Here is a 24,807-nt window from a genome sequence, read left to right on the forward strand (position 1 = left end):
AAACCTGGTGTCTTCTCACACATAACTTCCTCTACCCCAGCAATCTGTGCTCCCCTCTCTCACAGCACTAGTTCTATTGCATCACAATGGACTGATTACTCATCTGCTTCCCTAACTGGATAGGAGGGTATTGGTGCTGATCTCTGCTATTGGAGACTTTTATTGTAAAGGTCGGGCGAGTGTCGGAGGAAGAGACCACCAAGAGACTGTCTCATGAAACAGCAAAGGGTTTATTGGGGGTCCAGCATGCTGGGGCTCAGAGCTCACTTGAATAGAGCAAAGAGCCCCGAGTACAGCTTAAGCAGAGCTTATATACTTTCCTTGGAGAGGGCAGGGAGGGAAGTTACATTCTGCAGTTTGGCAGTTGGGGACAGCACATTCTGGGAACAAGATTAGCAAACAGTTCTTAAGATTTCAACAGTGTTTTGTTAAGCATAGAGAAAACCAGACTGACAAGTACCTATTTTATTAACCTTTCATTATATCCATAGCTGAACCTGGGTTACGGGTAACACTACTCCAAAGACAATCAAGTTGTGAAGTGAGATCCTTTCTCCTAATGGATGAAGAGAGCCTTCATGGGTTTTATCTTCTAGGGGAGACTTTTGATACCTCTGTGATGTATATAAATGAAGGATACAAACACTTCACACTGTAAGGGTCCGGCGAAACGTCGGAGTAAGAGACCACAAGAGACTGTTTTATGCAACAGCAGAAGGGTGGGTTTATTTGGAGACCAGCATGCTGGGGCCCAAGCTCTCTATAGCAAAGAGAGATAGAGCCCTGAGAACAGCTTGAGCAGAGCTTATATATTTTTTCTGGAGAGGGCAGCGAGAGAAGTTACATTTTGTAGTTTGGCAGTTGGGGACAGCTCATTCTGGGAACAAGATTAGCAGACAGTCCACAGTTGGGGACAGCACATTCTGGGAACGAGATTAGCAAATAGTTCTTAAGATTTCAACAGTGTTTTGTTAAGCATATAGAGAAACAGAGTGACAAGTACCTATTTTATTAACCTTTCATTTCTTCTTCTGGTTACTTTTAATCATAAAAGTGATCATTAGGGGGTGTCATATTCTGTGTCTGCTAGTGGGGTATATTGTTGTCTGATTAACATAAGTTTGATTTGTCCAATTTGGGCCTGGAGAAAGGAAACTACACAGTTGAGCAAACAGGAGCCTAGAGTTAGCAACAATATAAGAATTATTAGAGGACCGGCCGGGGCTGATAAAAGCATAGTTAACCAGGCGGACTGTGTGAACCAAGACTCATATCACCCTTTTTGGGTCTCTCTCTCTTTGACGCTCTTCAAGGCGTCTTCTTAGTTTACTTATAGATTTTTTTTAAAACTCTAGTATGGTCAGCATAAAAATAACATTCTTCCCTTAATGCAGCACAAAGGCCCTCTTCTCTCAAGAAGAGGAGGTCCAACCCTCGCCTCTTCTGTAAAACAACTTCAGAGAGAGAGGTTAAAGATTCTTGCAAAGCTGTGATGGAGGTTTCTAATATCTTTAAGTTTTGGTTCATTGCTGTTTCTAATTGGGTCATTTGTTGTGTCCCATGGGCCAGGGCAGTGGTCCCTGTGCCCACTCCTGCAGCAATTCTCATTCCTAATAAGATGGCTAAAGTGAGGGATACAGGTTCCCGGCGAAACCGGGTTGTATGTTCCTCTATTTGATCTTCAAATGAATCTGCGTCATGATAGAGCACTCTGGGAAACATCTGCACTATTATACAATTAATTATATTTGTTGACCATTTTATGAAAACATAAATAATGTTTAAGTATATATAATTATACTGTTGTAGGGACGGACAAAGCAAGGCACCTAAGATAGCACTGAAGACAGGGAAACAGTTCTATTTGGTTGCAACTGGATTCAGAGGGCACTGCTTCTGTTGTAGTCAATTAATCCCTTGAATCCCAAGTTTAGGTAGTTTTAGAATTTTGTACTTAACATGTAAGGGAAGGGGCTCAGAAGTTTCCAGTCTGCAGAAGTTCACAAAAAGCAGTTTTTGTTTCTGTTTTTTTTTTTTTTTCTGTTCTGGGCAAGTTAACTTTTCAAGGACACCTGGGAGGGGGAGAACTTTTTCTTTTTTCTTTTTTCCTTGCCAGCTCTTTCCATGGAGCCCAGTTGATAACTTTTTATCTTAGAAATGTAGCCATCTCTGTGAAGCCCCAGCTCAAGGCTAGAGGCCTTGTTCACATATTTTGTGAAAAATTAGTAAGGGGGTGTCTAGCTTAGGAGTGCTGATTTTTCCAGCCAGTGGCCAAGTAGAACAGGGCAACATGAAAAGAGGAAGTTTATCTACACTGAACTCTTTTATAGGGACTTTTTTGCTGAAAGTCCTAAAGTCAGCCATAGTGAAGACTTCTGGAGAAGGTCAGTTAAGACTTTTCTGTGGGCCTGGTACAGAGGGGGAGGACGGGGAAGGCGGTGCTGAGAGCAGCTCCGTGGATCTGAGAAAGAGGAAGGATAGATGTAAAAGAATAATGGGAAAGGGGTTTGGGATTTTCCTAGCAATAAAAACTCGAGTAGTAGAACAGGTAGAGCAGAGGGGAAGACTGGAGTGAGTATCCCAAAAAGCCTGTGAGGGACTTTAAATTTTTAGTAACCTGTTTTTAGCGATGTCAAAGCAACTTTAAAGGCCATTTTTACCAGATCTTGAATAGGGGTCTGAGGGCTTTCCTCAGCTGGTTTGAGCTTTGGGTTAGCAGGTAAGAGGACCTGGTGGGACCCGGTGTGGGCACTGACAGGAAAAGAGAGGAGTGAATGGGTGGAGAGATACCTCAGTACCTGTTACTTCAGCAAGGGGCAATGGTCTGAGAACCGGTGGAGGTTTGGGTTCCATTAGGTAGCCCCTGTATGTTTACATCCTTATGACTTACAGAAGAAGTCGGTTTTTCTCCCACACAGCCATGACTGTTTGTGGCTTTGATAGTCCGCCGGGCAAACATAGTAATTTAGGTTAGCCAACCTACATCTGGCTTGCGTGTCCCTACATCCATAATGTTTGTTTCTATTATCTATGGTACAGATGGGATTTAATGGAATTTTAGTGGGATTCTCTTCATTAGGGATACCCAATAGGAAAGACCTATAGCAATTGACAAATGTCTGGGTGGAGAGATGGTATCAGGTCCCTAAGGGGGCATATGTATGTGAGATAGATCATACTTTCTGTCCAGTAGGATTTATGATCAACCATCGCTGCTGAATGTGCTGATGAGGGTTAGGACTATTGGTGGTCAGGGGGAGAATCCATAGCCTTATCCACACAGTGAATATGCAATTTGAGAGGGTTACCAGTTTTTTTCCAATTTCCAGCCAGAGTCTGGACAGGGCACAGGCTTGAGATGAGAGGCATGGATCCAGGAAGTGATTCCGTCTACCTTTACCGCTGTAGGTGTTATAAGTAGCACCTGGTATGGTCCTTTCCTGTGGGGTTCTAGGGATGACACCTGATGTCGTCTTACATAGATGAAGTTTCCCACTTGATATGGATGTGGAGTTTTTTTGTCCCCAGGTTGGTAGGCAGTGGCCAGCTGTTTCCATAGGTATCACTGGGTTCTTTCAAGAGCTTTTAGTCTGTCAAGCAAGGGGGTGTGAAAGGAATCATTAGGTCTTAGAGTTGGGGTCAGGTCCCTTACTGGAGGAGGGACACCATAGAGAATTTCATAGGGGGTAAGGTTACGCAAAGAAACAGAGGGAGTATTTCTTGTATGAAACAGTGCATAAGGCAGGAGCATAGTCCAATCTTTTATGCCGGTCTCCAAGCTTAATTTCATTAAGGTCTCTTTAATGGTTTTATTTATTTTATTTTTTCTACCTGTCCTGAGCTCTGGGGTCTATAAGCACAATGTAACCTCCAATTAATCCCTAGGGTCCTGGTTAATCCCTGACTTACCTGGGCCACGAACGCTGGTCCATTATCAGACCCTATTACCTTAGGCAGGCCGTATCTTGGAAAAATATCTTCCAGGATCTTCTTAACTACCATTTGCGCTTTCTTTTTTTGCGGGGAAGGCTTCAATCCATCTTGAAAATGTATCTACAAAGATTAGGAGATATTTAAGTCCATATCTTGCTGGCTTAATTTCAGTAAAGTCCACTTCCCAGAATTGTCCTGGTCTGGTTCCTCAAAGGTGCCTTTGTATAGGGAGCTTGGAAGGGTAAGCATTAACCAATTGATAGACCCAACGGGCTTTTGTTACCCGTTCAGCTATTTCCTTTCGTTGTGAGCCGGTTAGTGGAAAACTCTGTTCTTGATCCTTTAGGAATGCCTGCAGTTTCTTTGAACCAAGGTGAGTGAGTTGATGTACATTCTTAACGTAGTGTAGGGCTTTCTGAAATTGCAAGTTGGGTTCAGTTTTGTCAAGGAGTTCAGTGTCAGTGTCCTCAGATGTTAAGTTGTTGGGGTGCTCTGATGTAGTTAAATCTCCTGACTCATATTTCCCCCGTATGGAAAGTGTTAACATGGTTACTCCGTTTAGGGCTGCCAATTTAGCCTCTTTATTTGCCCTCTTGTTAGATGGGGGTGGTATCTGCACAATGGTTTGTTTTCTGGGCTCTGTGAGCCATTGTTTACTGCCCCTAAGGGAATAGTCCAGGAAGATTACTTCTTGTTGGCAAATTTGGGCCTTTTTGGCAGAAGCTTTATATCCGAGTTGAGCAAGCTTGGATAATAGTGCTTGGGTCCCAGTCTCACAATTTTCCTTGGTATCGGCTGCCAGTAGCAGGTCATCCACATATTGGAGTAGGGTGACTTCGGGGTGCATGGTTCTGAAGTTATTGAGATCTCTGTGGAGGGCTTCATCAAAGAGAGTGGGGGAGTTTTTGAACCCCTGTGGAAGTCTGGTCCAAGTTAGTTGATCAGTCGTTCCAGTTTCTGGGTTTACTCATTTGAAAGTAAACAGCAACTGACTATCTTTATGCAGAGGCAAGCAAAAGAAAGCATCTTTTAAGTCCAGGACAGTATACCATTTTCGTTCAGGGTTCAGGGTGCTAAGCAGATTGTACGGATTAAGTACTGTGGGGTGACTGTCCTGCACTCTGTTGTTGATCTCTCTTAGGTCTTGAATGGGGCGATAGTCCCCAGTTCCTGGCTTTTTTACTGGTAGCAGGGGAGTGTTCCAGGCCGATTGACAGGGCCTTAGGACCCCTAAGGCCAGATATTTCTGAATATGGGGCCTTATCTCATCTTTAGCTTCTTTGCTCAGAGGATATTGTTTAATATTAATTGGGGAGGCTGAGGTTTTTAACTCCACTGTTATTGGAGGTTGTTTTACGGCTAGGCCTAATCCAGCAGTTTTTGCCCAGGCATCTGGGTAATCTGTTATCCAGTTCTGGGATAGCTTGCCTGTTTGATCAGTCTTGGGGGGTGTGAAGAGTTGATGTTCATCTTCTACTGATATAGTTAAAGCCATGACTATAGGAGTTTATACTGAAGGATTTAGAAATTCCATTTGGGGGACTTCAGGGTTAAAAGTTATTTTGGCCCAGAGTTTGGTGAGCAGATCTTTTCCCATCAATGGTGCTGGGCATTCTGGGATCACTAGGAAGGAGTGATGGACTTTTCCTTTCCCCAGGTCCATGATCCTCTTAGTTGTCCAAGCCCAATATTTACTGCCATTAGCCCCTTGAACTTGAGACCTTTTAGTTGATAGAGGGCCCAAGGGGGCCTTAAGGGCTGAGTATATTGCCCTTGTATCCACTTCAAAGTTTACTGAGGTTCCCTCCACTTCAAAAGTTACCTTGAGCTCAGGGAGGGGATCCGAGCCCTGACTTGCCTAGTCATCCTCCAGAGTTAGAATGGCTGGCTGGCGTGGCTGTTTCTTTCTAGGGAACTCTTTGACCCAGTGTCCTTTTTCTCTACAGTAGGCACATTGATCTGAGGCCAGAGGTGGCTGTGTGTGCCGTGGGGGAGTCATCTGGAGGGCACTGGGCTGGCTCAGCTTCCTCCAATGGTGGAGAGGCTTAGTCAGCAGCAGGGGAATCACTTAGAGGGTTTTGGGGGTTGGGGAACAAAGGCAGGGGATAAGGAAAGGGAGGAGAGTTCAGCAGAGTCAAATCTTGAGACTCAGGGAGAACAAAGGGTGGAGAAGGAGCAGAGGGTTTGAGAGATAGAATCGTGGGGGGAGGAGTAGGAGCAGGGGCAGGGACAAGGAAAGACTTCACCCATGGAGGAGGAGATTTGCAGAGGTCCTGCCAAGTTAAGATATATGGCTGTTGATCTGGATGGCTATGTGGTCCCGGCTGAAAGACAAAGACAATATCTCTGTACAAATAATTCTACTAGATCCAAGGAGGCACCATATAAGTCCCATCTGATTCCAGAAAGATATCTGAAGCACTTGGAAATTATTTTCCATTACCTGATAAAGAAGGTATGAAGTAATCACTTATTTTTTCTTTTCATTCTCTAGTTTTCTTTTAAAAAGAAAAATTTTCTTTCATACAGGTTCAGTGCATCTATGATACAATGAAGGCAGGTTGCAGCAGTTTCATTTCTTTCAGACAGGTTCAGTGCATCTATGATACAATGAAGGCAGGTTGCAGCAGTTTCATTTCAAGCCTGCACTGATGTATAAATTACACTTATTTGGGAATGTTTAACATCTCCTAAAACATAGATTCAATCTAATATTACACCAATTTTTACATTTATTGGTGATCCTATATCAGTACTAGATATTAAATTTTCATCCCCCCAAAATGAGAATAACCTTATACCTACCTACCATGGTAATAAGCTATGAAATCAGTTCTCTACTAATGTTTTGAAAATGTATCCCTAGGTTGTTAAGATACATTCCAACTACATCTAAATGTATCTAATTGAGATTCAGTCATCGTTAGGGTTCACTTGATTGTCACAGCTCTTCTATCTGACCCCAACCAATTAAATGCCTGATTAGAAAGTGTTGTAAAGCTGTGAGACAACAATTGTTATCAGTATTCCAGTTATAGGAGAATATCAGAGAGATAATTTAGTGCCTACATTCTACCTGTGACTGTTCATTTTATCTCTTAATTCTGAATCAGGGCCAGAAGTGTGACATAATTCTGACTGCCCAGAGAAAAAGATCAATACTTTCTGAAAAGAGATTTACAGTGACTTAAATTCTACATTGTTTTCATGTATAATATCTCAAACTTAACAAAAATTGTCACCATGAAGAACTCACAAGATGTAAGGAAATGTTACAAGACCCACATCAGGGAGCATTTATAACTTAATTTTAGGCAGTAAGCATTATCCTGACAACAAGATGATTTTGAGAAGGAAAAATTATAGAGCAAAATACCTTTGGATTCTAAATAGAGTTGTCATGAACAATGTGGATTGGATCAAATTCAATTGTGTATATATACATAAATATGTGTATTTACTGAGGAAAAACAACCAATATACACAATCATAATAATATATACAGAGAACATATTTGATAGAATTGTACACACACACATTTTCAAAAGTCATATAAGGGAGCATTTTAATCTGATAAGGAATGTCTACCAAAATTTACTTAAAATATCATTTTAAACTTGATATGTTAAACCTCCATGCCTTCCTTCAGATCAGAAATGAAATAAAGTTACTTCTATCATGAATTCTGTTCACTGTTATGCTATAAATCCTAGCCAGGGGAACAATGCCATGAAGAGAAATTAAGACATGAGAATTAGAAAATAATAAATGAAAATATATTCCTGAGAGCAGGATAATGCACTTTGAAATTCCAAATGTATCTATAGATAATCAGTAAATTTCACAAGGATTCTAAATGGGAGATTAACCAAATGATTAAACCAATCATGTTTCCATATACCAGGTAAAGAGAAATGGCAAAGCCATTTTAAAAATTATAATAATACTTTTTTTCATCCCAGTAAATCCTAAGAGAAAACTTACAAGCCACCACACTGAGAACATAACAGTACAGAGAAAATTACAGGAAGCCCAAACGACTGGAAACCACCTTACTCATGAGTGGACAAAACCATTGGTTTAAGATATCAGTTTTTTTCAAATGCATGAACAAATTTACTGTCACCATGATAAAAACCCCAGATGAGTCACTGGGGAAATGGACAAACTGAATGATAAACATTCATTTGAAAATGTAAACACTTAAGAAGACCTAAAATAATATTGAAGTGGCAGAACAAACAGAAGACTCACACTGGCAGATATCATCTCCTAGTATAAAGATTTATAGCCCAATGTAGAAACAGCACAAAGTCCATTATGTAGACAAAGATAAGGTTGGTAAGGTTTTAGCACTTTGATCTTGTGTGGTAGAGGTTTGTAGTCATACTATGAATTTGGGAACATGGAGAGCATTGTAGTGCAGCATAGAAGAAGCCCACCTTGGGAATGTAGTCATTTCTCTATTTAACATCAGAGGTCACTGCATGCAGCAGGCCAGTAGAAATGAGGTCAATGTATCTCTGGATCTTTTGCAATATAGCACTTGTCTAAGGCAAGTGGCTTCTGCCCTGCATTCAGGGAATCCAGTGTCTGCTAATCACATTAATTTCTACACATTAATGATAGGACACAAGTAAGAAATAATAGGACAGGCCAAATATATCTTGTTTGTCATAGCACGAAGTGTGACATGGAGTATAATGAAGGATGCCAAGCTGTAAATGGAAATGGTATGCTCAATCTTACACTTCTACATGTAAAAAGAGTTTCCAAAAAATAGATGAATATTACTCTTCTATAAACTATGTATTGCAAACCATCAGCAAATACCTATACATCATCCATGATGAGTAACATAAATAGAGCTAAATGTTCTGAAATATAAACAACATAATTATGTCAATAAGTTAGAGTTCTTGAAAAAAGATAAAAAGGAATCCGATATTAAATTTTTAGAAAAGTAATCCATGGTATTAAAAATTAAATAATAATGAATCAATATATATTTGATGGTTTTGTTTATGTAAGCAATTTGCAATAGTGCCCCCATCACACTCTCACATCCCAAATGTGGTCATGCTGAACATTCTCTCAGCTGCTTCCAAAACATTCTGAAATTTCATGCTCATATTTTGAAACAATGAGTGTTTCTTATTTGTCAATTTTTTAGATAATTTTTACTGATTTCCTGATATGGAAGATAAGAATTTTTATCTCTTAATCCATCAAATTAAATACAAATCTACAAATGGATTCAGACACACACACACACACACACACACACACACAGAGTTCCCCTCATCCATTTAACAGAATCTATTAGACTATAATTTTGTTTATACTGAGTGTTTAAACCATGCTGACTACATAAACATTGTTTCTTACTGTGAAAACTAAGATCATTTTCATATTTCTTTGAAAGTTGCCCTTTTGAAGATTGTTGAGTGTTTACTATTCTTCTCTCCTTTTACCTTAAAAAAGGACCAGTTCTCACTCATATATTTTTACTTCCCTGGAACCCAGAGAGAGGCCGGAAAGAATGCTTTATGTGTGCTGCACCACTGGACCTCTTGAAAAATGAATTCTGATGGTATATTTTTCATAAAATATAAAATTACTGATCCCCCTCTCTGACCTGACATCCTTACTTTCTTGAAATGAACTTATGGAAACATACTTCTGTAGTAATAAAATTTCTTTAGGTTCATTGTCTGTCTAATTGGGAATAGCTTTATAATGGATCTTAGTTTTTAGAACATTTCTTAGAATGAAAATCATCTTAGAAACTCACTAATTTCTCAAATTTTCACTTACACTTCAATAAGGAGAGTTTCCTCTTTTCTTTTCCAGAATTAGAATTATCAGAGTAGGAAAAGGCAACTTCAAGGATTCATCTGCTACATAAAGTGGCACTTCCATAAGAAACCTGATGTATAATTCCATGCTAATTTGTGCCATCTGTGCCAGCCACACACCATGTCCCTTGAAATCCAGACACTGCACCACAACTCCATTGCCTCTCCTACTGCCATGATCTCTTCATTTTTCTCAGTCATCCTCCTGATTACAGCTGGTGAAACAGAAGGTTAAATAGTGAAGTTTCTCCAAGACAAACAAGAGGAGCACACTAGCAGCATCTTCCCCACATCCCTCTGAAATCCGTATCACTCATTGTCTATGGTCAGACCTGAGTGTGTGCTTCATCAAGAGCAGAACATCTATTGCTGGGGTGCTTGCTGTCTCTATCTCAATACTAAACACATCATCCATGAGCAATTACCAAATAATCCTAAATAGTCTTCAACTGTTGATTGTGCTTTTCTTAGGAATAATTTCTTTTATTTTGTCGAATTATTTGCCAATTTATGTAACTATACCAAATCCAAAATGACTCACAGTGGTTTATAGTTGGTTAATACAGACCCTGGAGATCCCAGGATCAGAAGAAACCTCTGTATGGTATGGTAGAAACTGTGATCAGTTGACCAGATTTCATTATCTTTACCCTTATTCCTTGTTGGCTTAAATTTTTCAGTTATGAGATTCTTTACTGCTAGAAGTTCCATGAGGATGTTTATTTTCTAAAAAGATATAAGCCAAAAACTATTGGTGTTCCTGCTCTATTTCTCCTTCTCATTTAAATCACAGATAAGATGAGGAGGTAGAGTAGAAATTATCTTGAAACATGAGACTTTAATCATGAAAATGGAAGTCTACATGCTAAATAGGGAAAGTATAGAAAAATAAAAAGTACTCGATTTTCTAATGTTTTGGGCTATAGTACTATTCCTAGAATTAACCATACTGAGTCTGCTTGTATTTGAAGTAAATAAATGTAATATTTGTTTAACCCTTTAATAACTAGATTTTATTTTATTTTCAGAGAAACAGAAACTTACTTAATAGAAATCAGGAAATGAGGGACATTTCATGCTAGAGGTTATAAGCCTGAATCATGAGTCTGCAATTCTTCTTTCCGTGAAAAATTTAAATGGGCTCAATCTTGCCTACAAATGATTATGCAGTTGGAATTGTGAAAAAGCTACTAGGGCAGCAAAACTTAAAATGAATCATATTGGGTTTTGAGTGTGCAGAGTTTAGCTCCCTCAGGCCTGACAGTCTGCAAGAGCTGTGGCTGTGATTTAGGTCAGCTGAGGCAAACCTCAGCTACGAGGAGGAAAAGTTCTCTTCCCCTTATCGCAAGCCACAAGTTCTGCATGGTTTGGCCAAGAGGAAGAAGCTTCCTGCATACTTGTCCTTGGAACAGTACATTCTAATGAAACAAATACATCCTCATGGGATTAGATAATGTCTACAAAGAACTTTAAGAGGGTACTTATCAAATAGACAGGAACAATCTGAATTTAGCTCTGTGTACCCACTGAGGCATGATATTTGGGCAATGTTGGCAAAGTGTTACTGAAGAATCACTTGCTTTGTTAGAAGAAGAATATAAAAGAAACTTACAAATAAACCTCAGCATGCAGTTGCAATTGCTGCCTTGGCTCTGCATCCCCTGTGTCCCGGTGATTTCGCAACCCTTCCCAGGGACCCGAACGCTCTAGACGTTCACAGAATCATAGTGTACAATAATGGCTAAACCAACACAGGATGTGCCAGCTTTGTTGTGATCCAGGTGGGGGGCCACCGCTACTTAGTCCAGGGAACAAGCACAGGAGTAAATAGGAAAATACAAACTAAAGTGACACTCATACACACACATACACAGACACAAAGTTGAAGACAGATAATTGATGCATCAACTGCACAGATATGATAAAGGAAAGCATAGAAGTGATTCCAATGTGAAAGCCAAGGTTTTGTACTGAGAAGGTGATGTGACACAGTATTGTCAACAAGGCTACTATTTTAAATACTGAGAACAGGAGATAATTAACACGATATATATATATATAATTTTGAAATGATAATGCTTGAATAATGCATTGAATTGATAATGTTTTTATAACTTCTAGATCACTTGTAGTGTGTCCAATGTTTTGTAAACCAGCACCCTTATCAAGAACTGAACCCTCTCAACATGTGTACTAACTAGAGAAGAGACAATCAACTCCTGTATTGATGTCAACCTCAGGTAATTTTCTGAGCTCATGGAGTTGAAGAATTGAGTCAAGTTAAAATTACTTCAAGCAGTGCACTTATAAACCAAGGTTAATATTTTGATCTATTGACATGAAATTGGAGATTGAGCAGTTACAGATATGTGGATTATCATAATTAAGTTAGGTGAAATCAAATTTGATGAAAGAAACTAAACAGAATATAAATATGTGGAACTGTATTCCATGCCAGAGATTGAAATATTAATATCCTTTAGTGTTATTATTAGAGCAATGTCACAAAGATGGTAGATCCAGATATTCAGGAATTTGACTCTGCACCATATCAGTCACTGACTTTGTATAATGAATCTAAAGAAATTATTTTAGGAATGTAGACAAACATGTATAGCTTCCTGGGCAGTACTTGATGAAGAAAAGTGTCTGACAAGTGCCAGTAATTGGGTATCTCACAGAGAGGCTAACATTTCCCATACCCAGCTACATGGGAGGCAGGGTGGTGGTAGTGTACTGTGTTTCTGCTCAGCTTGATGACTTCCAACAAGGCAATGGGGACTTTTTCCTTCAAACATCAAAGTTGCAAGTTTGTTTTTCTTTGTAGTTTACTGGGGATTGACCCCAGGGCACTGTACTCACTGAGTCACATTCCAGCACTTTTTACATTTTGTTTTGAGACAGGGTTTTCCTAAGCTTCCCAGGCTGGCCTCAAATTGCAACCCTCCTTCCTCAGCCTCCAGCATCACTGGAATTATAGGTGTGAGCCACCATGGCTCACTAAGTTTGTGATTTTGGGTTGCTGATGGACCAGCACAGATACAGCCATAGTTTCATACTTTTGTGGACGAGAAACTTCCTCAGTGACATCAAATGAACTATTTTAAAGATTAATAGAATATCTTTTTTTCCCACTTTTCCTATTGGATCCAGGTATGTAAGGAAATTTCTATTAGGTTGCTAACTGGCTGCCAGAATAGAGATTCAGTTGATCACAGATGACAACTGAATCTTTGCAAAATATTTGGAAAGTCACTGAATACATGGATTATTGAAGCCTTCATCAAATAATAATGGTAACTGTTGAGAGAGTAAAAATAACTTATTTCTTGAGTTAACTGATTATAACATTTTAAATACCTAATTCTCAATTATGTCAATAAAATTACACAATACTAAAAAGCCAGTAATAAGGTCTATTTATAGCTAAAATAAGAACTTAACAAAAACAGCCTGAGGCGGCCAGATACCAAACTTACTCAATAAAATATTCTGTCTTCCAAAAGTTGAACTCATCTTGGTAAAGAATTGAAGGGTTTACAAAAATATGACCCCACAACTACTGGGTTTCAGCACTAACGGGCATGAGCTGGATATTCAGTGACATCAGCTTTGTTATATTGTAATTTATTCATCCAGAGCAATGCACTTCAGGGAGCTTCCTTGATCTTCTGCAGAGGAAATGCTGGTGTCAGACTACACCCTGCTGAGGATGGCCTTGCAGGCGGTGAACAGTGCCCTGGACTAGGCATTACATACACGGTTAAGACCTGCTGGGCTTGCCTGTGAATTTGTTATGTGACATGGAGCAAATAAATTCTCCTTTTTGTGCCTCCCTCTCCTCATCTACAAAGCAAAAGGATTCTCTGAGGGATGTCTAAGTTTTTTTTCAAGTCCCATGACCTCCTTTATAAACTAGTTCATCTGTTTCTCTTTCTATCAGGGATCAACATAATAGCATCCCTGACTTCCATCCTGCATGACGACAGAGGGTTTCCCAGCCCAGAGAAGTTTGATCCTGGCCACTTTCTGGATGATTGTGGCAACTTTAAGAAGAGTGACTATTTCCTGGCTTTCTCAGCAGGCAAGCAAGCTCTGTTTTCATCTGTGCATCAGGGGTCAAGTGAGAAGAGGGAGGGCTTTGTGTGGAGGTTACTCTGGCTATGAATAGTCATTTCTCTGAGGCCAGAGGCACTACTCCCCATGTCCAGGTTGTTAGGTTTTTTTTTTCCTCAGTGGTTTGGAGGCTCCACTGATTCTGCTTCCTGGCCCTGCAGAGATTCTCAGGAGCTCCTAGAATTTCCAGTTCTACCAAGACTTTTCTCATTTACCAGAGAAGCCAGTTCAGTCAATAACATTACTGAGCACACCATATGTAGCAATCCCGAGCTCAGATCCAGGGCTACAAATGTGAATTAGAAACAGATCTTGCTCCTGAGAGGAAGATGAATGAACAGTCAATGAAACTGCAGTGTAACCAGTGCTACACTAGAGGCCGCTGTAGGAGCCCAGAGAGAGGATCCCGCTTCTGCCTAATTTTTTTTTTTTTTTTTTTGAGGCAGGGGAATGGCAGTTAGAGGGTAGGGGAGATGTTTTTCAGGAAGTAACATTTAATTGTCATCTTGTAATTTGTAAGGATCTTTGAAAGAAACAGGTGGCACACACTCAAAATTGCTAATTGAAGGGTTTAAAGAGGCTGCTGTCTTCAAAGGTACGCACAGGACAACGGAAGTGGCCAAGTGTGCCAAAGGATTCAGGACTAGTATCAGCAGGAAGATGTTACCATCCCAGGTTGGAAGGTGCAAGGGAAGAAGAGTGTCCCTGGAAACCAAATAGACATTTAGCCAAGATACAGTGGACGCCTAAACTGCAAATGCATGTGTTGGTAGATGAATACAGCCACTGCCAGAACTGTGACCTGGGAGGGTGGGACTGAAAGAATAATTACTCTGGATTTTTTAGCACCCAGTTTTCTAAATTCCAAGGATCTGGCTCCTGGCTTAATGTAGTCCCTAGAAGTCAGTTTTCAGAGAACAGAACAGGTAGACACAAGGGAAGGAAGGAATGAAAGGAAGGAAACCAGATTTGTGCAGGAATAGAAGCCATAGGTTAGTCATTTATTGATATATTTATCAATTCCACATTTATTTAAGCATCCCATATAGTTCTTCTTGTAATATAGTCCTGAGAGCAAAAGCTACATCTGACTTTCAGTAAATACCAAAAAGAAAGAACATTATAAATTTAACATTTTTAGTAAAAAATATCAGAAATTATTCTAAGACTTCAAAAATATTTAAAATAAAATATAAATCTACTTGCCTCTCACCTATGTAACTTTCCAGGAGAACAATTGTTTGATGGTTCATCATGTATACCTTTTGTCTTTTCCCAATGATAATTACCTCTACACTACTTCACAATGTTTTCTTAGATATGGAATGTGGCAGCACCATAGTTTATATAAATTTTTATTTTCAGAGACAGTGAATATAGTTATTGAATACTTATTTAAGTTTTTATTTTCTATTGTGAATTGCCAAATGCCAATGTCTCGGCTTGGCACAAGATCACGAGCCACCACACAGCTTTGTAGGTTCAAACAGCAATTCTTTATTCCTGCTCTCACACCGCCTCCACACAGGTTCAGGGGCAATCCCATCCCCCTGCACAATTCACGTCCTAAATACTTTCTCTCCACAAGAACTCAGCGGGAACTCAGGCAGTAGGCACGCCCTACTCCTAGCAGGAATAATCTTCAACCTCCAATTTCCCTAAAACTCCTATTGTCACGCCCTAAACCCAAGGACGGGGATACTTCTTGCAGGATACACCTTAATCCTGGATCCACCCTGGTCATTGAGCAGGGTCACCTTTCTCAAACACACAAGCAAGGTCACAGCAAATTTCCAAGGCAAGTTCATTTAACGTGGGGTACGCTGGAAAGGATTTCGATGCGTCATTCCTACTTGGTAATGGCTCTCAGCAGTGAATAGAATTAAGAACTATATTCCCAAGCCCTTGTAAATACTGAGGATCAAATTCTTTGGAAGACTTAGTATTTCATGGATTTCTGAAGTAGAAAACCATATAATCTGCAAACGATATTTCATTACAATGAAAAAAATTCTAAAACTAATGTCTATATCTGTGTCAGTATCTGTTTCTCTCTTTCTATGTCTTGCTCCCTTGGTGACTAACACACACACACACACACACACACATGCACGCACGCAAATGAACATTTATTTATGAGAATAGAACAATAACAAATGTTGTAAGCATTTTTGGGAAAAACATAACAGAGTGATTGGACAATCCACATGGGGAAGACTGATATTTGATGTGATTTAAAATGACTATGGATTTGAAATCGGGAGGTAAAAACACTGAAAGACTGACTACAAAATACCATTTGGGATATTTAGAACTGGAAAATAATTTTTGTTAGATTCTCAAAGACAAAAAATGGAATTGAGATCACATCAAATAAGAAAAACAAAGTAAACGCCTAGACTTCAGTTGAAGCCTGAAGGTTACCATAAAGGTCAATATCCAGGGCTAGGGATATAGCTCAATTGGAGAGTGCTTGACTCACATGAACAAGGCCCTGGGTTCAATTCCTATCACTATATAAAAAAAGTCTATATCCAAAGATTCTGAATAAACCTGAAGTTGAAGGATCTGAAAACCAGTGTTTTGGCTGAAATAATTGTGTTCACATTGATCCACACCTAAACATGCTTCTTAAACACATGGTTCTGGCAGAAGAAAGGTAAAGTCATCCTGAGTCTCAACTTATCATTATATTATTTGATGTACAATGTGCTTCATGAAGAATCCCCCAAAATTTTATATCCCAATAAAGTTGAAACACTCTTAAAATAATAATCAAAACCTATTTATGATAAACACTTTCAGCAAACTAAGAAGAAAGTGTCCTCCATATTCTAAAAGAGGATTTCTTTTAAATCTTATATTTTAATCAATGGTGAAATATTGAACTGCCTATAAAATTGAGATATGGTAAAGATATTCACTCTTATTATTTATACTAAATATTAGACTGGGGAAAGTCAGCAAAAAATGCTGAAGACTTCTGAAAATTCTCTCCAACATGAAACAATGAGAGCACAGTGAAAATTTTATCAACTTTTTTTTTTTTAGGCTATTAGAAATTAACCAACGTCCCAGAAACTTTTAAGTATTTATTCAACGAAGGAGAGTATGAGTGAGAAGTGAGAATAGTGATATTATCTTGTTCTAATTTTTCTCATTCCCTCCCTATATCTTCACAGCACTAAAGTGGAACACTAAAAAGAGACAGCCTATCATCACGGGTGAAAGCAGAGGTCTCACAGACACTGGAGCTCTATTCCAGAACATTGTCATTATTCAACTCATCTCCTGGAACTCTGGAAGTTCCCACATACACAGCTGTTTGTAGCAACCTGACTCTGAGCTTGGCCAGTGTAAATGCCATATGTTGAAGACAACTAGAGGTAATTTTTGAGCATTGTAGATGCCTGATAGGGTGAATAACAGAGGAACAAATTAGTGGGTCAAAAAAAAAGCTTAAAAGGCTTTAGAGCTGTTCATAAGAGATATTGAGGAGATCTAACATATTCCAGGGGAATTAGACAATCTTTTTTTTTTTCATTTCTCACCCTATCAGATCCCAAAAGATTTTCCTTTGCTTACTAATATCTAAAATTCCACCATTAGGAGAATCATTGCTTTCTTTAATTTACCTTTAATTTTAAAAAATTTTTATGTTCTTTTTAGTTGTGTTTGATAGTAGAATGTATTTTGACATATTATACGTACATGAAGTATAACTTTTTCTTATTAGGATTCCATTCTAGTGGCTGTACATGATGTGGAGTTTCACTGGTCATGTATTCATATGTGAACATAGGAAAGTTATGTCCATTCATTCTACTGTCTTTTCTTTTCCTATTCCCCATCCCTTCCCTTCATTCCCAATTGTATAATCCAATTACCTTCTATTCTTCTTTCCCTGCCCCCTCTTATTCTATATGAGCATCTGCATATCAGAGAAAACATTCAGTCTTTGGTTCTTTGGGATTGACTTATTTCACTTAGCATAATGTTCTCCAGTTCCATTCATTTATTGGCAAATGCCATAATTTCATTCTTCTTTATTCCATAATTTGCATTCTTCTATATTCATTGTGTATATATACCACATTCTCTTTAGCCATTTGTCTGGGCACCTAAGTTGGCTCCTTAGCTAAGCTATTGAGAATTGAGCTTCAAATATTGATATGACTATGCCACAATAGTATGTTTATTTTAATTCCTTTGGGTATATGCAAGGAGCAAGATAATTAGGTCAAATGGTGGTTCCATTCCAAGTTTTCTAGGAAATCTCCATACTGCTTTCCAGAGTGGTTGAACCAATTTGCAGTCTCACCAGCAGTGTATGAGTGTACCATTTCCTCCACATCCTCACCAACATTTTTTATTAATTGTACTCTTGATAATTGCCATTCTGACTGGAATGAAAAAAATAGTATAAGATTTTAGTTTTGATATGCAGGAAATAATGAAGATTGGTAGACTAATACTAAATATATAAAAAAGATATAAATATATTCTAAATTAACCTTCTGTAAAAAGAAACAAAGTATGGCAATATCTGGTAAGCCCTTAAATACAGAGATTAATTCATTTATTTATTGGATTTTAATGATATATGAAATATAAAATAAGCTAAGATTTAAGATGATAGATTAGAAGAAGTTTGCATTCCTCATTGCTCTGTGGTTTAGGATTTAAGCAATAGGAGTACTACTTTGTAGCAAGGTGAATGAAAGAGGGATTTTTATTAAACTCAATATTTGTCAGAGTGCCTTGCAGACTCAGAAATATCAAGGACCATGGCATGCATATATTCTACTGGATGATCTGGATGGAGCCAATGTAATCACCGAGGGCATGGGAAAGGGCAGATGTGATGGCTGAGGTTTAATTGATGTGACAAAGGACTCACAAGCCAAAGGATTCTGGCAGCCTCTACAAGATGAAAAAATCACGGAAATGGAATCTTCCCTAGAGCCTCCAAAGGAATCATACACACTGGTAGAATCATCTTAATCCAAGGGAGATGACACTGGACCTTTGAACCCCAGAATTATAAGACTTTTAATCTCTATTGTTTTGAGTCATTATATTTGTGGTAATTTGTTAAGGCAGTAGTGGTAACTAATACAAATATGAACTATCTCATAGGTTTATGAGAAAGTATAAGTAAAAAAAGAAAAAGAAAAGCATGCAAAGTGCAAACGCAGAGTAAGGGGAATTAGAAGATAAATGATGGAGGGTAGTGGTGAAAGGAAGATTACAAATTTTAGTAAGATATTAATAGTAGACATTGAGAAATTGACTTTCTGAATATCAGACTCCCTTTTGTTCTACACATTTTATCACTACTTGATTAATATATTTTCATTTACCAATAAAGAGTGATAAAAATGGATAAAATGTAGTTTTCATTTGCACTTTTTGTTTTTAATCTACTTCCTTTTTTGTTGTTGTTGTTCACAAGTAGTAATCATATGTATTTGTGGGGTACATTTTGATAATGTGATACATGTATGCATGGAAGGTTAATTAAATCAGGCTCATTAACATGGTCATTATCTCATATCCTTGAACTTTCTTTATGGGGAGTATGTTTAATATCTCCCATTTTAGTTATTATAAAATATGCAAGGCATTGTTGTTAACTATAGTTACCATGTTCAGCAAGAGATCATTAGAACTCATTCCTCCTGTCTACATAAAACTTTGTATCCTTTAACCAACTTCTCTTTCCCCATTTACTCACACTGTCACCCCTTTCTACATTCTAGTAACCAATACTTATCACTATTATAAATGTGTAACTTTTTTGTATTACACATAAAAGTAAAAATCATGTGGTGTTTATCTTGTTGTGTGTGGTTTATTTCACTTCACATAATTTTCCCCCAGTTTTTTTTTTGTTGTTGTTGTTTGGTTTAACAGTGATGCCATAGGAAAAACTCACAAGAGTGTTAAAATACAGAATAGCTAATGCAAGTGTTACATACGTAAACAGGAAGCATGCATTATTTGTGAAAACTGAGGAAATTCTCTGTAATGGGGGTTTAGTGTTCACTGGATTTCAAAGAAATAAGGTGGTAAGAAGTAGATCAGAGAAGGCATGCCTGATAGGGAAGGAGGTGGAGCATGCCCCAAAGAGGAAATTCCAGATGACAGCAGTAGGCAGACAGACTGCTCTTCTTCAGAAAGGAACAAAGCGAAGCTGGTATTTGGGTGGCACAGAGGCAAATCCCCTGGTAACAGGAGTGATGTCAAGATCCTTTAGGTCAACCACAGATTTCAGGTGAAAGTTCTGTAAAATGGTGGTCACAAATAAAAACAGTTCCATCCGGGCCAGGCTTTCTCCTGCACACATTCGTTTTCCTGAAAATAACCAAGAGGGAGAGGATAAATACTCCTTGAACAGTATATTTCTGACTTGCATCAGAAGAATACAGAGTCACTATTTGATGAATGATTAGATGAATGGATGAATGGATGGATAGATTGGATGGATGGATGGATGGATGGATGGATGGATGGACAAAGAGCAAAAGTTGATTAGACTGAAGGTCACACTTGCTATTCTAATATTTTATCAGCACAACTTATTCAACCAATATTTATTGGTTTATGCTTATTAGCTGAACGCAGAGAACTTCACTAACCATTCCAACATTAAAATGGTTTGGTTTTTTGTTGTTGTTGTTTTGACATTTCATGTTCCTTTCAATCGTTTTCCAGAAACACATACTCATTACTTGTGTTCCCTGTTCCAAGTCTGATGTTCCATGATCTTTCCTCCCATTTATCAGATCTGTTTAGTCTCATCAGCCTAAAACATACAATACAGTTTCAAGCTTTATCTCATGCTATTCCTTTTGACTAGGATGCACTTCTCATATTTCTTTCTGATCTTAGATCAAATGTCATTTTCCAATTATACTCTTTATGATTCTTCCAGACGATATTATTATCTTCTTTGGTTTTAGTCAGCGATGAAACATAGATTATTTGAATTATTACTTTCTATTTTTCTAGCCTTCTGAAATCCATTAAGGCAGGGCTCAGTCCTTGTCATATTTTGTATCTACAGTGAAAGACCTAAAAGTAAGCTTGAAGAGCCAAAGAATAAATTTAGACAATGATATGCCAGAGACTCGGCATACAGTTTGGATATGAAGGGCTCTGTATCTAAAGGAGGAACCAGATGTAGGAAGATAAAGGTGCTCTTGTGCCTTTAAAGGATAATCTGTTCTACTCCTACAGTTTGCTGACCCTCATTTACCAGTCAGAAAGCTCTGGCATCCTTGATCAAGAGCAAGTTTCCTACTCCTATGACTCACTGTCTCTCTTAAAATTCCCTGCCATTCTTATGAGGGAATATTAAATCCATTTTATGTCTCACTGTGTGGTATGAGGGAACAGGAAAGATGTAGTTTCTTCCTTTGCCATCAGGAACAGCCAATCACTAGTCATAGTGGATTACAACAATCTACTATGTTGTAAACCACAAGTCATAGTGGATTACAACAATCTCTTTATTCATCTGTTTGGCTAACCAGGGTGTGGGTCCCTTGGCGGCCCCTTCTGTATTTGTGGATATTTGCATTCCCACAGCTCAGCAAGGGCATAAGAGTCACCACTTGTATGACATTCAACAAAGTTGTGGAGTTATATTCTTTATTAGGGCAGTTGAAGACAGTGGAGATGAATATAATCTTCTAGAAAGAGTTCTGGGAAATGCAGTCATGTATCTTGAGACATAACTCAATCCACCCTGTCTGTAGTTTTCTTACTTTGGAAAAACTAAGTCAATTCCCCAAGGCCAATTAGTCTGACTCAGTAACAAAATATCCTATCTAGTAAAGTGCATAGGCACTGAAAGTGTTGCTCCTGATCATGGGCAAAGAATATGTCTACCAATCCCCAAACAAGCTTTGTGCAAGTTTACCTGATCCCATGAACGTGTTTTTTCCCCAGAATTACCAGTGGAAATAATTTCTATTACCTGTTGAGAAAGGCATGAAGTAATCACTCTTCTTGAATTTGCCACTCTCATCCAGGAAATGGCCAGGGTCAAACTTCTCTGGGTTAGGGAATTCTTTGCTGTCATGTAGCACAGATGTCAGTGATACTATTATGGTTGTGCCCTGCAATGAACAGACACAGATAAACCAAGGTGTAAGTAAGTTGTGAAACTAGAGGAAATGTTGGAATTTATTTATGATCAATAGATAAGAGATGTTATGATCTATAGATAAGAAACTCTTGTCCAAAGAAGAGCCTGATATTTCCAGTGAGCCAATCAAGTAATAAAAAACATGAGTTGAAAGCCAGTAGCAATGACTTTGCTAAAGTGCCCCCCAATAACATTTGAAGTAGAGAGTATTTGATTACTTGAGTACCAAATCTTCTCTTCTTGTTATCATCAAGCTTGGATGCTGGTGTCTGCCCCTACTTGATAGTCTAAACCATTTCAGTTTTCACACTGCTTAATGGAATTCTGGTTTAAAATAGATCTCTATTGAATCATGAAATATCCAGGATATCTCTCTACAGTTTTGCTGGGAATGTAAAAAGGAAATATCAACTATTAAGTGCTTAACATTGTTACAAAATTTGTGTCTTCTGATATAGAAATATGGGAGAATTTTTTTCAGATGAATATCCCTCAAATGCAGAAGAGATGGTAATTTTTTTAAAAAAATCAATAATTCATTAAAGATTATTGGTTCATGCTAATGTCTTAAAAATTGTTCCCTTTATATTTTAAAACAGTATGTGAAAATGTTTCTTTATTCTGTAGTTTTAGTTCATCATCATTATATATAATAGTGAGATTTGTTGTCACATAGTCACACCTGCAAATAGAAATGATAGAAGTTGATCAATATTGTTTCCCAGTTTTTCTCTCTTCTCTCCCTTGTGCCCTTTCCCTGGTCCTTTTCATCTATTAGATTATTCTCCCTTTGATTTTCATGAGATCCTTTTCCCGTTTTCTTCCTTTTTCTATGTCTGAGAAAAAAACATATGACTCTTGGCTTTCTGAATTTTGTTTATCCTACTTGACATAATGCTTTCAAGTTTCACCTTTTTTCCTGAAAATGAGGAGGCTAAGGAAAGAAAATCACTTGAACTCAGAAAGTTTGAAGCCAGCCTGGGTAATTCAGTGAGATCCTATCTCAAGAAAAGGAAAGGAGCACATGCATGACCATTATATTATAGCCCAAATTTAAATTAACTTGAAATGAATCACCAATTAAATTTTAAGAGCTAACACTTTCAAAATGTGATTAAATTGTGGTCTTGTGCTGGCAAATATTTTTTACATAGGTCATAAAGAACAAATTATAAAAGAAAAATGGAATTGATTCTGTGAATTTTGTATAAAGTTTAAAAACTGTGCAATGCTTCCAGTCTTATATATTTATTCAATAGGAAAAGGAAACATAGTCCAACTTAAAGTTTGCACACAAATGTTCATACTTCTTATATTTAAAAGCGCCAAACTAGAAACAACCAAGAGTACGTATGTCCTATGAATGGAGAAAAAATTTCTGGTAATTCATGACTGGAAATACTACTGAATAATAAGAGAATGAACTACTGATACATGAAAATGAAGGTGAATCTAAAACATATTCTTCTACATAAAACAGTGAAAGGTACATGAAATATAAGGGAGACAAATAGGGTACAGGGAAGGCACTAAGGGGAAGGAGAAGGTAAGGGTAAAGGGAGGTACTGGGCAATGAAATTGACCAAACTGTGTGATGTGCATGCAGAATTTTACCCCAGGGAAACCAATAAAGTAATTAAAAATATTTGTATAAAAATAGTATTGTAGAAAGAATAAATCAAGTCAAAATAACCAGAGATAAAAGATTTGATAAATTCTGTATGTCAAATTTCATTGTATGATTTGATAAACCAAATCACAGGTACAGAAAACATATCTATGGTGACCATGTTCTGGAAGCAAGGGAGTATGACTGGTTGTAATAGGGGGACAAAGAAACTTTACAGGGTGATGGAAATATTTTATATATATATATATACACACACACACACATACATTTTTTGAGACAGTATCTCACTATGTAGCCTAGGCTTATCTCAAACTCATAGGTTGAAGCAATCCCCTCCTAAGTAGTAGAGACCACAAGTGTGCACCACCATACCCAATCAATCATGTTTATACCTCAATTGTTGTATGATTGCATCACTGTATGTGTTTGTCAAAATCCATGGGACTATACACTTAAGAGAGTGCATTTTCATGCTGGGAATGTAACACAATGGTATTGTGCTTGCCTAGAATGAATAAGACCATAGGTTTGATCCTCAGTATTGCCACAAAAAAAGTAATTTTATTTTACATCACTTTACTTAGAACTCAGTTAAAAATAAAACAATGCATTGTCTCAAAAGTAGATCTGGTAAAAAAAAAATCTCATTTAACCACAGAACACAATTTGGAATTTCCAGGAACAGCTGTCCCCACCAGTTAGTGATAACCTTCCCAAGAATATATGTTCCTTCACAATTGTTCTATGCATGTAAGTCAAATAGACCTGGATTTGTTTATGCAACTTCTTATTTTATAAATATCAAATCGGACAAGTAGCATTGTCACCATTTTATGATTTCTTTGGGAATATTTGTAATCCTCTCTTTTGGTTATTTACAAGATATATAATTAATTGTTGTAAAGGACAATTCTTCTATTGTGCTGCAGAATAGTAGGATTTATTACTGTTATCTAATGGTATTTTATTACCCCTCACCCAACCAAAATGAAGTACCTATAATCCTTTTTAGGAAAATCCTAAGATCTGTGCTGTGCAACACAATAAATTCTTGCCACATATATAAATTTAAATTAATTTAAACTAAATTGAAATTCGAACAATGGAAGTAAAAC

General features: G+C 37.8%; 1 protein-coding gene and 1 long non-coding RNA gene across 7 annotated transcripts in view; one reads left to right on the forward strand and one right to left on the reverse strand.

Moving 5' to 3' along the window:
- Nucleotides 1-2,195: 2,195 nt before the first annotated feature.
- On the forward strand, nt 2,196-19,745 carry LOC120885403 (uncharacterized). 4 transcript variants are annotated; one of them, XR_013434218.1, is made up of 6 exons: nt 2,200-2,384; nt 6,301-6,388; nt 11,913-12,031; nt 13,735-13,875; nt 17,090-17,293; nt 18,663-19,745. It is a non-coding gene; the product is annotated as an uncharacterized LOC120885403 (long non-coding RNA). The 4 variants fall into 4 exon arrangements; XR_005727995.2 differs by having other exon boundaries at nt 2,196-2,384; nt 17,090-19,745; XR_013434219.1 differs by lacking the exon at nt 6,301-6,388 and having other exon boundaries at nt 2,201-2,384; nt 17,090-19,745.
- LOC101964311 (cytochrome P450 2C18) overlaps nt 18,968-24,807 on the reverse strand; it is an 86,733-nt gene continuing 80,893 nt past the window's right edge. For all 3 annotated transcript variants that reach the window (XM_078037688.1, XM_021731931.3, XM_013362136.4), the window contains 2 exons: nt 21,892-22,033; nt 18,968-20,264 (listed from right to left, as the gene is read on the reverse strand). In XM_078037688.1, coding sequence (XP_077893814.1) covers nt 20,083-20,264; nt 21,892-22,033 — 324 coding nt within the window. In that variant the 3' untranslated portion in view covers nt 18,968-20,082. The remainder of the gene's footprint in view (nt 20,265-21,891; nt 22,034-24,807) is intronic.

The sequence above is a fragment of the Ictidomys tridecemlineatus genome, chromosome 1, assembly GCF_052094955.1.
Source record: "Ictidomys tridecemlineatus isolate mIctTri1 chromosome 1, mIctTri1.hap1, whole genome shotgun sequence".
Taxonomy (NCBI): Eukaryota; Metazoa; Chordata; class Mammalia; order Rodentia; family Sciuridae; genus Ictidomys; species Ictidomys tridecemlineatus.